General features: G+C 35.0%; 1 protein-coding gene across 1 annotated transcript in view; it reads right to left on the reverse strand.

Moving 5' to 3' along the window:
• Positions 1 to 15,651, reverse strand: part of Smp_175320 (gpi inositol deacylase pgap1, putative) — a gene marked incomplete at both ends in the record, with an annotated part of 56,986 nt that overhangs the window by 34,597 nt on the left and 6,738 nt on the right. The window contains 5 exons of the mRNA XM_018798487.1: positions 1,418 to 1,533; positions 4,144 to 4,271; positions 8,534 to 8,633; positions 13,964 to 14,055; positions 14,107 to 14,149. Coding sequence (XP_018646716.1) covers positions 1,418 to 1,533; positions 4,144 to 4,271; positions 8,534 to 8,633; positions 13,964 to 14,055; positions 14,107 to 14,149 — 479 coding nt within the window. The remainder of the gene's footprint in view (positions 1 to 1,417; positions 1,534 to 4,143; positions 4,272 to 8,533; positions 8,634 to 13,963; positions 14,056 to 14,106; positions 14,150 to 15,651) is intronic.

Below are 15,651 nucleotides of genomic sequence, written 5' to 3' on the forward strand. Positions count from 1 at the left end.
CTCATGTTGAGACGGAGACTAAAATTAGCCATAAACAGGACATTCTATGCAGCTCAACTTGTCATCATTGAAAAGACAAGGTCGATGTTTCACCAAAAACCTAGACAGCACGTAAGCGATTGTGTCACATCCCATTGTGTATACCAATTTACATGTACGTGCGGAAACACGTACATAGGGAGGAGCAATCGTGATTTGCAAATAAGGGTGGCGGAACACATACCTAAATGGCTGCAGAACCAAATGAATTCGAATGGTCAAATAAGATCACAGGATAGACAAACATCTTCCTCCATTGCGAAACATTTAGCTGGTCATAAGGTTGACATCAAATCAGCGTTTGTAGTGTTGTACAAAAGCCTTCAAGGACGTATACTAAGGTTTATTGAAGCCTTGGCTATACGGAAATTGAAACCCCCTTTATGTGTTCAAAAACAATTTGTTCTTACCCTTAACCTACCCTGGTAATGCTTATTTATTATCCAGAGTAGTCATCACATTGTTTTTGTGTACTTTATTTATTTTCTTACCTTAACCTGTCTAGTTGACCTTTTAATTTTCATATAAAAATGTTCTTAACAAGTATATGTGTGATCAGATTGTTCGAAATGTATTGCGCTAATATATCACATAATTCTGATAAACTTCGTCTTCTCATTGCATTATCGAAATTTATCAAAGGGACTAATTGTTTTAAATATTTTCATTTTAACAACAAAATCTACGAACAAACGAAAGGAACATCGATGGGATCATCAATATTAGGGCTTATCGCAGAAGCAGTGATGCAGAAACTAGAAACCGCGATCTTACCAGTGATCAAACCAAAAATTTGGATTCGTTATGTAGACGACACATTCGTCATCGTCAAAAAGGATGAACTGGAAAACACCTACAGGCTGATCAACAACGACTTCAATGACATAATGGAACAGGAATCGAACAACAAACTACCATTCTTGGATATATTATTCACTAGAACTGACACAAGAAAACTGGAGACTCAAGTATATCGGAAGCCGACCCATACAGATCAAATTCTCAACTACAGTAGTAACAACTCAAGAGCTCATAAAACCAACTGCGTACAAACTCTGTTCAAGAGGGTGAGGATACACTGTGACACATTTGCAGCGAGGAAAAATGAAAAATACCTGATGACTATGTATCAAAAGAACGGCTACCCAATCAACTTCATCAATAAATAACAGCCAAACGCATCAGCATAAACAAAATCAAGTACAGAAATCAACAAAAGGATCACAACAAACTTCTAACTCGGTTGAATGTTCGAATCCCACTAACGTCAGCATCAAAAAGTATGTTTCAAAGCTAAGTACACAAAACCTGTATTCAATAAATGTGTCAATTACACCTCAGTCAACTTAGCTGAAACATTGAATTTTATATAACTTACCAAAGAATACATCGATGATCACAAGACGCCCAAACATACTGAATTGCAGATGTGGATAAACTGAGTGAATTTAAAGCAGGATAAGCTTGATCAATATTCCCAAGTAAATCAGGAACCTACAGAGATAAAAATTACAGTATGTGTATATATGTGTAGGTGTAATGTACACGTTCTTATTGACAAATTAAAACTTAATACGTTACCAACTAAATATGATTATTTGATTCGTAACGCATTTGAAACCATACGCTATCAATTTCTTGTTTCTATTATTGGATAGTTTATATTTTATCCTCTAATTATTACTGACCATTGTCAATTTCCTGCATTACCGTAGGAAAGTGTATTCTGTGTGTTTACTGAATCGTTGAGTTACCCTTTTTCTTCCAGACTCTCCCGTACAAACCACTTCGCAGACTCCATAAAATATAAAGTATCTTCAGGCTAAACACAGACCTCCTAAAGACTGTATGTTACAGATTATAGTCTATTAAATAAAGAGTTAGATTTATGCTAACCAGACGAATGACCTTTACATTAAACGATAATAAAAAAGACTTATAACAACAAGCAGAGATACTAACCCCTATTGGTCCACATAGCTCCTTCTCTCTCCAACGGTCAAGAGGAATAGGAAGATAGAAGACTTTCTATACATTGTATTGTTCTGTGGCTTAAAAACGCACAAGATTACATCCATCAGTGACAGGATTACAATAAATCACAAGCTATTCGTAATTAAGTCATAAATGACCTTAAAAATAGTAATTTACGTACAGCGAAAAAATTTCATCTCTCTTAATTAATCATCTCCATCTAGAAAAATTTTGAAAATCATTTTGATAAGTTCTTACTAAAATGTATACGGTACAATTTGTAAAAGTTCTTAGCATTATAAGCAAAGATGGATAGTAGCTGCCAGTGGAATCCAGGACTAGCGCTTCGTCCTATTCGAGAATCGTCAACTGGATGTACCTGTACCTCAGAGTTGATGTTCACTTTGGGACTCGAACCGAACACCCTTCGTTTCAAACGCCATCGCTTTATCCACTCAGCTACTGAGTCCTGATAGCCACTTGCTTGTGCGATGAGGGTGAAGTTTAAATTCACTTGGTGTTGTTTACTTGACTCTTTCCACTGATGTTTAGGAATGCAATTGATCAGTCTCTTATTTTCATATGTGCGTACTGTGCTCATTGCCTCGATATAGCCTTAATTCACAAGTCTCAGAGTGAACATCAACTTTGAGATGCAAGTACATCTAGCTGACGAGTCTTAAATAGAACGAAACGCGCGTCCTGGATTCCACTGCTAGCCACTATTCATTTCTGCTTATAATGCTTGTGAATTAAGGCAATACCGAGGCAACTCGCACAGTATGCACATCTGCAAATAAGAGACTGATCAATTGCAGTCCTAAACATCAATGGGAAGACTGAAGTAAACAATACCAAGTGAATTTAAACTTCACCCGATTGCCCAACTCGGTTGAATAAATCATCTATCGTAAATTTGACATTTAATAACCAAAAATAAATGAATATCGAAAAAATTAGCTACACAATAGAAACTCTAGAATATCATACTAATCTTGTCAATGAGCAGTAGCAACTAGTAGAGTAAAGGTACTGCGGGTTCCGCATAATAAATAAATTTATGAATCAGTTATTCTGTTTCTAGTAAACGGTCCCCAAACAGAGATTAATGGTTGACAATTTAGATGAAATGGCTCACAATCAGTTACAGTGGAACAGATGCATCTTAACCAAGATCTTCAGTCACAGTTTTCCCTCGAAATCATCTATTCATTCCATCCTGTTGAATCATATGCTTGATGTTTAGTTTGTCTTCTTATCATTAATGTAACAATTGTTTCGATTGCTTTATTCTTCACCTTGTTGGTGTTAACAACTTGAATCAACGCACATTCATGTCTAACTTCATCTTGATTACGAATAACCTCTCGAATCAAAATTAACTTGCTCAATAAAAAAGCGGTAGGACTATAATTTATGGACGACTTTTGAGTGACGCCAAGGTGACCTTGAGAGTGGCCACCTAATAACTAGGACTAAATGAGAGTCATATACCAATGTGAGGAATTAGAATTAAGATTCTCAGTTGATGATTATGGTTGGGAACTAGATTTAGGATTATTCATCACGAACTGACATAATCTAAAATGCCAAAACATTATTTAGCCAAATGGCTGGATGAATTGGTAAGTCCATAAATTTTAATCTGGCCAAAAAAGCCCCCAACATTCCAAATGTGAAGTCTGTAAATCGTGCTTTAAGTTAATACAATTTTCTCTATTGAATATAAACCACCTTCCAAAAGGATTTCAAAAACTCGACTTGATAAGTATCTTATCAAATCACAATAAAATGTTATCATACCTAATTATTGCTCTAATTTGGTTTAGTCAGTCAGCCATCTACAACGTAGGACCAAGTAGCCATACCTCATTAGTTTATTAACCTGAACCGATGTCTATATATGTACCAGACGATACTTTGATCATAACTAAATAAGTGACTGACTTATGTTAGGCGTTCAACTTTTGATTGATGTTACATATTACTTATATCTGTCAATATAAGTAGCATACACAACAAACTTACGTCTAGTGTTGAAATAGGTTTTTGTTAAAGAATTCAAAAACGTAAACGTTGTCAACATATATAGACAGTAATTGTTAATTAATATAAACAGTGAATGCTTACAATTCGATCCCGAGAACCGCCTGTAATCGATATAATTACTAAAGGATAATTGGGAATATTTGAAATTTGATCCAAATAATTGTGTATGCGTTGATAAATTTGCGCCATTGAACGGTCTGGCAAAATAACTAAAGTTTTTAGATAAGAAAAACAGAAAAACACTAGTAGTTTGAAAAATAACTGAATACAATTGTTAGGGCTATGCCGAACCCTATTATTTTATAAGCAGAGTTGGATAGAGACTAGCAGTGAAGTTTAGCATACATGTTTCGTCTTGTTTGGGACTCACCAGTTGAATTTACCTGCAGCTCCATGTTGATAACTACATCAGGAATCGGACCCTTACATAAGCATTGGAGTACACTGAGCTGACAAATACCAATTAGGACGAAACGCTTGTCCAAGATTCCACTGCTGGCCACTAACTAACTCCGTTGATAGGTTTATGTAACTTAATGGTAATATCAAGGTAATCCGCAAAGACTGCACATAATGCCAGGATAGACTGATCAACTGCAGTCCATAATATCAATGGAGGGATTCGAATAACCAATACAAATGACTTAGTCTTACCAGTCAAAATAAAACTGATAACGTATGAAGTAACGATAAATAGATAAAACATAGTAACAGTCAATCATAGCCAGGGCAAGGCAATAAGAGCCAATAAGGACTCAGAGTTGACTCTAAGCTGCTCGTGCTGGTTGACGCATCGTTAGTATGACACAGGGCTACGGTCATACAAGTCGGTGTTCTAAGTGATGATTTAGTCATGTGGCATTTGACAAGGGCATAGGACATAACACCTAGGGATCTAACTCTCAATAGTATCACCTCATCATACTGTCTAAGTACATTACCCATTATTAATTCAATTTGAGCAATGTATTGGATCAATTATGTAGGTGCCGAATCGATTTCAAGAAAGAGTCATTGTTAGGTCTTCTGTCAACCTCTCTCCAAAAGCCATTAATGATTAAACTAGGTAACGGAGTGCAAACAAACAATTTGACTAACAATGTGAATAAATTAACTAATAAGATATTCTATTTCCTTTATTCAACTTATAAAGGTCAACCAATGATCAATATACGATATTCATAAGATAATCATATTTTATCAACAATGACTAAGTTTTAGGGCGAGACTATCATTTATGGAAGAAATAATCACATTTAAGATGGCGAGTATTGGATTTTGATATGAATTTTTATTCATCTATATGGCTAAGTAGGATTTTACCATTACAACTGAAGTTACTTCATGATGAGAACCCTAACTCTAATTCCTTAACCTTACTTCTTACTCTATATCCTGATTCTGATTTCTCACATTAATTTATAAGCCGCTTTAGATCCCAGTAAGTGGATCTCCTCAAGGTCATTTTGGGGTCGCTCAAAGGTCAGCCATAAACTATCGTCTCATAAGTTTTACTATCATAAGAATAAAGTTATGAATTAAAATATTGTTCAACTACTTTTAATCAATTTAAAAATCGCTATGAAGAATATACTCTCAGACTATATTTCAGGTAGTTGGTAGGAGACCTAGATCTAAAGTTTCGTGCTAGTATACACTTGTCAGAAAGGTTTACCTACAATATTGAAGAAATTGAAACTCAGTTAAATTAAAATCGATGTTACCCAGCTTTACAGTCTAATACAATATCATGGAGCTATTACGGCTACGATCGACTAACATTGATACTAACTGATCACCGAGTAGTTGTCAATGTCATGTTTGTCTAGTGTTCAATACTGATCTTATTTTCTTTAACTCGATGTTATTGCTCGTATTTTTCTCAATTTAACAGATCATGACTGAGGTAGATATCTGTCTCTACCTGACATGGATTAGCTCCACCGGCCACGACTTCTCCAGGAATTACCTCATGGAGCCAGTCACTAGTGAGTATATGATCATTATCACAACGAGGCGGCCGTCCAGTGCTTCCAGGTTTTCCACGATGGTCTACCTTCAATTGACTCATGATCTTAACTATATAAAATTGATTATATCTCAAAATGTTTCAAAAACTCAGTCGAACAGTAACAAAGAGAAGACCTGACCAATTATGTTCATCGATCCAAGATGCCACAACGTTTCTGTATAGTAAGATGAAATTAAATTCTCATCAGCTTACCTCAGCTTACATTCCGCAACGAAGTATTATTGTCCGATATGTATACTAGGAAGTTTTCACGAAACAAGAAAAACTACTTCTTACCAACCCCTGAAAAAACATCTTGATGGCTTATATACATGAGAGAATAATTAATCATTCATAAGAATAATGAGTTTTACGCAAAGTACTACTAAAAATAATTTAAAAGTAGTACAAAATGTTTCAAAATTAACTAGCAACCACATTGGCAAAGCAAGGACAGCATTTCTACAGTTGAAGAACATATGGAACTCAAAACAACTGTGAACTAATTTCAAAGTCAGAATCTTCAATACGAACGTCAAGACAGTCCTACTGTATGGAGCTGAAACGTGGAGAACTACTACGACCAGCATCAGGAAGGTGCAAGTATTTATAAACAGTTGTCTACGCAAAGTACTCAACATCCATTGGCCGGATACTATCAGCAACAGTGTTTTATGGGAGAGGACAAACCAGGTTCCAGCTGAAGAGGAAATTAGGAAAAGACGTTGGAAGTGGATCGGACATACATTAAGGAAATCACCAATGTGCATTACAAGGCAATCCCTAACTTGGAACCCGGAAGGGAAACGAAAAAGAGGAAAGCCAAAGAACACATTGCGCCGGGAAATAGAAGCAGATATGAAAAGGATGAATAGAAACTGGAAAGAACTGGAAAGGAAGGCTCAGGACAGAGTTGGATGGAGAATGCTGTTGGGCGGCAGCCTATGCTCCTCCACGAGGGGTAACAGGTGTAAGTAAGCAACCACATTAAATAGGAATAATATATCATGGATATATTTCCTTGAAAAGGCTTGGACCAGGTTGCCAGGTGAAACGTTGGATTTACTTCAAATTCAATTCGCTGAGATTTTACAAATACATATTCTTCCTATTTAATGTCGTCTTACATCAACTCAGCGCCCAAATACTGTGAAACTATTCGCTCTAATTTAGACGAAAGTTCTTACATGGAAAAGAACATCATTTATATACCGATAGTTACAATTTTCGTGAGAATTTAGTTTTAATCATCTCTCGGCAAGTTACATATGGGATAATACTAAAACAATGTATCATAAAGTCAAGACTAAAGGAATCTATAACACTGTTTCATATAGACATAATCTAAGAAGAATTGGATTCATTTGATCAATGAAAGAGTTATTAAGCTAAAATATTGTATCGACCATAAATTCATTGACTGTTCATCTAAGCTATTCTGATAGATTCAAACTACTAGATTGTAGGACTGTGATACTGCCCAGGTGCCCAAACCGAAACAGGAAGTTTTCTTAGGGGACCACACCCAGAGCCTTTGACCTAAAAGTTTGATCCACAAGACAGTAGAGCATCGTGAAGAGATGAAGTCTCATGGGAGCCGGTGATCAACGATTGATTCATACACCATTTGTTCCCTCAAGATACTGGAGCCCATATGCACCATTGGTTTGGAATCAGAGTTTTCCAACTCACTTAGATGGACTTTCCATGTCCACCAACCTGGTTAAAGCGCTGGACATTCGCTTTTCATCCTCTCAATTTTGTAAACAACAGTAAAGTCATGAGAAGGCATTGAGTAGAACTTCCGTGGCAGAGGCTATATATTCGCGTAGCCGTGTAAGAGCATATATATCTTGTGCCCCCTTGTACCAATATTTATGTGTTTAAATAAATAAATACGTTGACAACAACTAAATAACTGTAAAGTTTATTGGGTAACAAATGATTGATCAAGATAAAAACAGTGGTCTATCGGTTAAGGGCTCTGGCTCGTAACTGGTAGGTCCTGGGTTCGAATCTCGCGAGTGCGGGATCGTGGATGCGCACTGCCACTGAGGAGTCCCATAATAGGACGAAACGGCCGTCCAGTGTTTCCAGGTTTTCAATGGTGGTCTAGCTTCAATTGATTCATGATTTCAACTTTGAAATATACTGAAATCTCTACAAATCCCCTTCTGATTATAAAAACAAACAATGATACTTTAAATCAGTCAATAAAATATGTTACTGTTGTACAATATATATATGTAAAATGGTGATAACTATAATAAATTGAAAAGTATATATCGGTTTTATGTAAGATAAAATGAAGCCTAATATAATGGTATAGCCAACTATATAATGATTCTCTTCTTAGTCAAGGTTAAATATTTCAAAAGAATCTATCATTTTGTTGTATCTATGCAAATAAATAAATATATACATACATCCTTAATTATCAATGATTAAAATTATTCTAACCTGGTTGATAAATTGGACCAGCCAATGATAAAACTAATTTAACTTTAGTTTGAGTTATATTCCAACGTGATGATAACAAATTGAAAATAACTATAGAACCCTATTGAAAAAGAAAAACGATAAAGGTAGATGAGAAGAAGATAATAAAACATAAAATGATTGTAATGAGAGAGAACAAAGGGAATCAATTAATATAAATAATACTGTTATATCCTATGGAGATGTATGAATGGTCACTTTTGAGAACTATTTATGGACCAATATGATATGTATATTTCCTATTATATAATTGTTAAGTAACTAAACTATTCATATTCGTAACCCTCTTATTATAAGCTTTATTTTGACCCGTAGACTATTATTGTAAGATTTACCATTCTTGGGTTATCCCTAGTCCATTCATTAATGTTCCTCCCCCCCTATTCACAGCCACATTTGACTAAATCTTATACAAATGTTATTTTCTATTTTATAGTACGATGTGGTCAGTTTGTTTGGTATATAAACCCAGTATGTTTGAGAATAATAATTCATATTGCAGAGGTTGTCATTAGTGTTCTGGACTTAACTGACTAGGCTAGACAGATAGTAGGACTGATAAGTACTCATGACTGCTCATATGGATTTTGCGTATCATTGCCCTGATCTATAATTCACCCCTCTCTCATTGGTGGGGATCAGCACGTTCATATACTAAACAGGGAACGTACATAGGCAATCGATATAACAAATACATTGATAATTATCCCCTGTTAGCAATCGAAAATGGTTTTGCAATATGGTGAATGGATTGAGATTAGACATATAAACCAATGGACTCCAGCTCAGTGGTTTAAAGACTAAGCGTTCACTTGAAAGATTGAAGGTTCTAGGTTGGGTTCCTTGTCTTGGGATAGTGGATGTGCTCTTCTAAATACACCCCATACTAAAATAAAACAGGCATCTAGTTTCTCCTGATTTTCAATGGTTGTTCAACTTAGATCGATTTGTAATTTCAATGAAATTCAACAATCTCTACAACCAAAACGTGGCATCAGTGCTTGAAGTCACTAACTTCTAGTCTGAGCCATGTTGGCAGATGCAGACTACCTGGTTGAGGTCCGCGCGATTATCGTAACCAATGGTTGGAGACTCTAGGTGACATGGCTCAGAATCGATCACAATGGCGTAGGTGTATACACTCATTACGTTTCCTTAAACCTTGAGATAAAAATTGCTTCATAACGTTCTTCCTTCCTATACTATATCTTTATATACAACCTATCTTTTATATATTACCACCACTAAATTAACTACTTCTGTGAATTCGGTGTTCATCTTGTTGTGCTAACGAGGTATGGCAACTTGAACCGATGCATATATGTGTTTGGTCTTACGTTGTAGCTGACTGACTGACTGACAACCCTCCATACTGATGGTTATTATTAATGTAGACCTTAGCATCAACGTGTTGTAGTCCGAATTGCCAGAACATATTGGTAAGATCAAATGAATCACAAAATAAATTGAAATCAATATTATAGTACTAGTATTGAGAAAGGTTACACGTTGAAAATAAAGTTCAAAAAAGCAGACTGAAAAGGTATGTCAGAAATACATACTGAAAATGATAAATGGTGAATTTATCTACACCCTTCCTCGCTCTGCAGCCGCAAACATAATAATCACACACAAAATTTACAAGTTGGTGATGTTAAGAAATTGATCAGTTTAAAAAAAAAATCAATCTTAACCAAGACATTGGACATTTAAAAAACGTGATTCTTTAATAAAACAGGTAATAAAGGGTGATTAGTTCAGCTCTAAATTAAAATTTTCATTAATATATCAATATATATAGACCAACGAACCGGGATCCATCTTCAATCAATTCACAGCACTGCGCGATTACCCTCCACCATTTAAGATAGGAAACTGCTTTACAGCCGACATGACTGAACTTCACTGATCATGGCTTCTTACCAGAACTCCATGAATTTCATTTTGAAGGTAGTCATTAGTGAGTACATGATTATTATCAGAATATAGTTCTGTGGAGATTATAACATTATCATTGGATCCCGGCCGCGCATCATTGGTTCGGCTAGCGAATATGCACTGATGTGGAGTCTCATCACAGAGCGAACATCAACTCTCGAACGCACGGACAGACAGCTGACTAGTCCTAAATAGGACGAAATAGGCATCGTGGATTCCACTGCTAGCCACATTCCATCTATTTTTCTTTATAGATTTGTATGATAATCGGTACATCAAAGCAATCCGCACAGGATATACATATGCCAACTAAGAATAACCAAATTTCAGTCAAAATATCAACAACGGGACCATCCATGGTCACTACAATTTAAATTAACATAGGTGTTGTGATTTTTTAAGCTAGTATGGTTGTAGAGATACTATGAATAAATGTAAGAGCGGATCTAATGTGAGTGAATGGATAAATCAGACAACTATATCACAATACTTCAAGGATGAAAAGGATAAGGAACATTGAGATAAAATGTAATTCAATGAATAAAATTTAAAATAAAAAACTAATAACATGATTGTTTTTAGGACAAAAGCAAAATGACAGAATATTCATTTCGCTTAACTTGTTACTTATCCGCTAAATTTATTTATTTGTCGGACAGATATCCGTTAAGCATTAGTTTAATCATGAGATCGTTAAAACTTTGCTTAAATTCAACTCTATTCACCTTCAACGGAACGCTATACAGACAAACAAATGATGTAGCTATGGGTTCCCCTGTGTCCCCGATTGTTGCCAACCTTTTTATGACACACATAGAATCAAAGATTTTCACCAACCACATTAAACCACGAATTTGGCTTAGATATGTAGATGACACATTTGTAGTGATAGAAAAGACGCATCTAAGATCATTTTCAAAACAGATAAATACACTTTCATCTCATATCAAATTCACGAATGAAAATGAACATAGTGAGCTTCCTTTCTTAGATTGTTTAGTGAAAATGTATCCATCTACCGAAAGCCTACACACTCTAATCGTTACATCGACTTCCATTCAGCACATCCTTTCAGTGCTAAAATCTCGTTAGCCTTAAATCTTTTTAGAAGAGCCAACAAAATCATCACTTCAGAAGAGAACAAACTAAAAGAACAAAAGAATATAATTACCATCTTACAATTTAATAATTTTCCTATGAAGATTATCAGAAGTATATTAAAACAAGACAATTCAGCACGTAATAATAACAATAATTCGAATGAAATGCCATGGATTGGTACTGCAGATTTACCATTTCATCATGGCACAACTGAAGAACTCCAAAGAATCTTAAAACAACACAGAATTAAAGTATATTACAAAACAACGAACACTCTTCGAAATACTTTAGTTCGATTAAAATAAAAAATACCATTCATGTCTACACAGAACTGCGTCTACAAATTAGGTTGTGTCGACTGTGATGCCTTCTATATTGGAGAGTCATCTCGCGAAATCATGACTCGCGCCAAAGAACATATTAGGTACACAAAGAAACCTCCTAATAATCTTGTAGAACTAGATAGACTTCAAATTAAATCGGTATTAGCGGTTCATGCCATTTTCAATAATCATCAAATTGATTTCAAAAACATCAAAATACTACAGAAAGGTTTTTCCAATCACAAAGAAAGAAGAGTAGCTGAAGCTTTCCATATAATGTTTAATCCCACTGCCCTCAATAGAAAGGAAGGCCTTACCATACATCCTACTTGGACTATCAATCCTAGTCAACCAGTCTAATATTATTTACAATTTCACACCATTACATTACAAATCAAACTCTATCCTTTGTAATTATAAAGGTCACACATTTTTCATCATTTACAGTGGACACATACAAACAAAAATTACATACATGTCACTTATGAATCACCTTGACCGCAATGAAATGACGTGACATTGATTTATTCAGACCTGTTTTTGATTGATCGCACCTAATATTCTTGAATTGTTCCGTTGTACTATTTAAACTTGGATTATTGTTAATTTGGTTTATTTGGTTATTTATTCTCTGAAGAAGTGGCTTACTGAGTCACGAAACGTCAGAAAATCTAATTTTTCTACTCATTGGGATATTACAAATATATAATTTATTTATAACAATCTACCCAATGCTCAATTTATTCAAAATTATCAAATCAAAACTTGGTAATGATACCTACTTATTCCAGGAATGTTTTACTCAAGTGGAGAGATTATTTCGACAGGATTTAAGAGGCGAATCGAATTAGTGGAAGCGCAAAGTTCAGTTGAATGAGTTGGAAAACCTTAACTTCAGACCATTACAGAATAGTGCTTCTATGATCCTATGGGGACGAATGACGTACGATTATACTTTGGTCATCATCTACAATAAAATAACATCTAGCGTTGTTCCGCTGCCTTAAGCTTCAGAAATTGAAGTCAAAGGTGTAGCCTACAGATCAACGATTCAGCAATCAATTTGACTTACGGTTCTAAAAGGTTACTAACATAACAATTAGCTTAGAATTTATCGTGATGCGCTCGAGTTTTAATGAATAGTTAAAGTATTCCAACTCTACTCCAGTTTAGACAGTCAGGTAATATCGTTAGCCATCACATAGACTTATTATGATTCAGTACACGAACATGTACTTGATAATGGATTAACATTAAATTAAACTATCTCAGTGAATTCGAAGACTCGTGTTTCATTTCATTTGAAACTTATCAGTTGGATATACTTATATCTCAGTGTTTGTGTTCACACTGAGACTCAAACCTAGTAAGTTTCTTCTTAGACCTCAACCCAATATTCACTGAATTATTGAATTGATATATCCATTCACGTCTTCAATAGATATGATAGTTTATATCATTATTAAATAAAGCATTGATTTATACCTGTAATCTTGAAGAAACTGGTGCTCCCTGACCACCACCCAGTGATCAATCAATTGTGATTACATCTCAGTCCTACAGGAGGTTGGTCGCGGCCCGAATAGCTCAGTGGTAACGTCTGTGACTGTGAAGCTGAGTGACACGGAATCGAATCCGTCAGGGAGCACCAGTTCCCTCAAGCTGACAGGTACACCTTGTTGACGAGTGCCAAGTAGCACGAAACCCGGGTCCAGGGTTTCCTGTTGACCACCTCCAATTACCATCTTATCTCAACATAGTGCACACAGTGTCGAGCCACCTAGACTAGTGGCCATATTGCAACTTGATCGATAGTATTCGATCAGCACTAAGAAGGACTTGACACGCATGACATTGATCACCACTCAGTGATCAATCAATTGTGAAAACATTGATTTATCTTGGTTGTTGCTATTCACAACTAAATTTTGAATGTCATAATTCTGAGATTAAAAAAAAACAGACAAACAAACAAAAAACACAATTTTTCGCAAGCGCGTGTGTGTGTATGTGCATAAAATAAACTTACAACAGAATGACCTATTAACACAATATGTTCAGGAGGATTAGGTCGGTTAGCATATGTTCCTAATATAGTATCGATTGCTTTATCTACAAAATCTAAAAGAAATTTTTTTTTAGAAGAAAAGGAGATTAATAATTGACAACTACCAGTTTGACGTTCAATAATTTCACCACTGAGAGCAGATGGTTCCTAAAATATAAACAAAGAAATAATTAAAATATTTGAATCTATGTATTATTCTATTGATAATATTGGTTGTAACGAAGTTAATTATTATTGATAATTGAGATAATGAAACTCTTAAAACTAAGAGTAGTTATCCAAATAATATTGAATTAAAATATAACAATGATTCGTCAAAGGTAAGTTAGACCATCATGGAAAACTTGGAAGCGTATTCATGTCTTGTAAGTCGATTCTTAACCGTTAAATGACTAAGTTGGAATCTGATTGCCTGAATGTTTAACTTCAATAAATTCGTGATACTGCACACCCATCATCTGATGCACTAGTGGGTTACTGCTTCACTACTGAAAAAGCTGGATTCCACTGGTTACAACTTCATATCGGAAATATGTGAATTACTTTTGAAAATTAATCACTAGTGAGTACATCGTTATGATTAATACAGAAGTGACTGTATTTTGTCTAATTTTGTAGTTTGCAAAACACGGACGGACCTTTTGTGAACAAAACAACAACAGATGAAAGTTCACTATACACTCGAAAAATAGATCAAGAACATACAGTGATTTTTATGTTTCAGTTTTGACTGATCAATAGTTAGATTAAAACACAATTTTAACTGAATAGCACTTGACAGTGATCAATCAATAACTTGGTGTATAAACACAATTTGTGATATCATAAGACTCAACTGTAATAATAAACGGAGGAAATTAATTTGTTGGGTTACATAACCAGCCCTTTTCAAACCATCTTCTTCTTACGCCTGTTACTGCCAATAGAGCATAGGCCGCCAACCAGCTTTCTTCAACCCACTCTGTCATGGGCCTTCTTTTCTAGTTCTATCCATTTTTTGTTCATTCTTTTCATGTCTGTCTCTATTTCTCGGCGTAATGTGTTCTTTGGACTTCCTCTTCTCTATTCAACTATTTCCACTTAGCTTGAAACTATTCAGTAATATGCAATCAAGTAAATATTACCTAATCTGAATTCTGATATTTATTTTAAAGTTAAGAGTTTGTGATTGGAAAAATAATTTTCAAGTGAACATTCCCAACCAACACTTCATCTCAATAATAATAATGATAAATGATCGTTGAAACTAGTAACTAGTTGGCTTTAAAATAAACTATAAAAGTCTCAGTCAGATGTGATTGATGAAGTTCAACTATGTTGACGGTCAATCGTGTCACTAATTAAGCTACATAATCATAACAAATTACTGATAATTAACTGTAGCAGAGAATTCCTAAAATTGGACGACAAGTAAACGGTTAAAAAACATGTCGTGCAAGATATAAATACTCTAGGTTCTAAGTCTCATTTACGAGATAGTGGCTGTACAACGTTTATTATTACGAAATTAGGATGAAAACAGGTTGCTGATGCACTCTGGTCTAAAGATTTGCAGTTCAATAACTTTTCCATTAATATTATATATATATGTGCTTCACAATTGATTGATCATTGGGTAGTGATCAATGTCATGCGAGGCAGGTCCTTCT

This window comes from Schistosoma mansoni, assembly GCF_000237925.1.
Source record: "Schistosoma mansoni, WGS project CABG00000000 data, supercontig 0154, strain Puerto Rico, whole genome shotgun sequence".
NCBI classification, from domain to species: domain Eukaryota; kingdom Metazoa; phylum Platyhelminthes; class Trematoda; order Strigeidida; family Schistosomatidae; genus Schistosoma; species Schistosoma mansoni.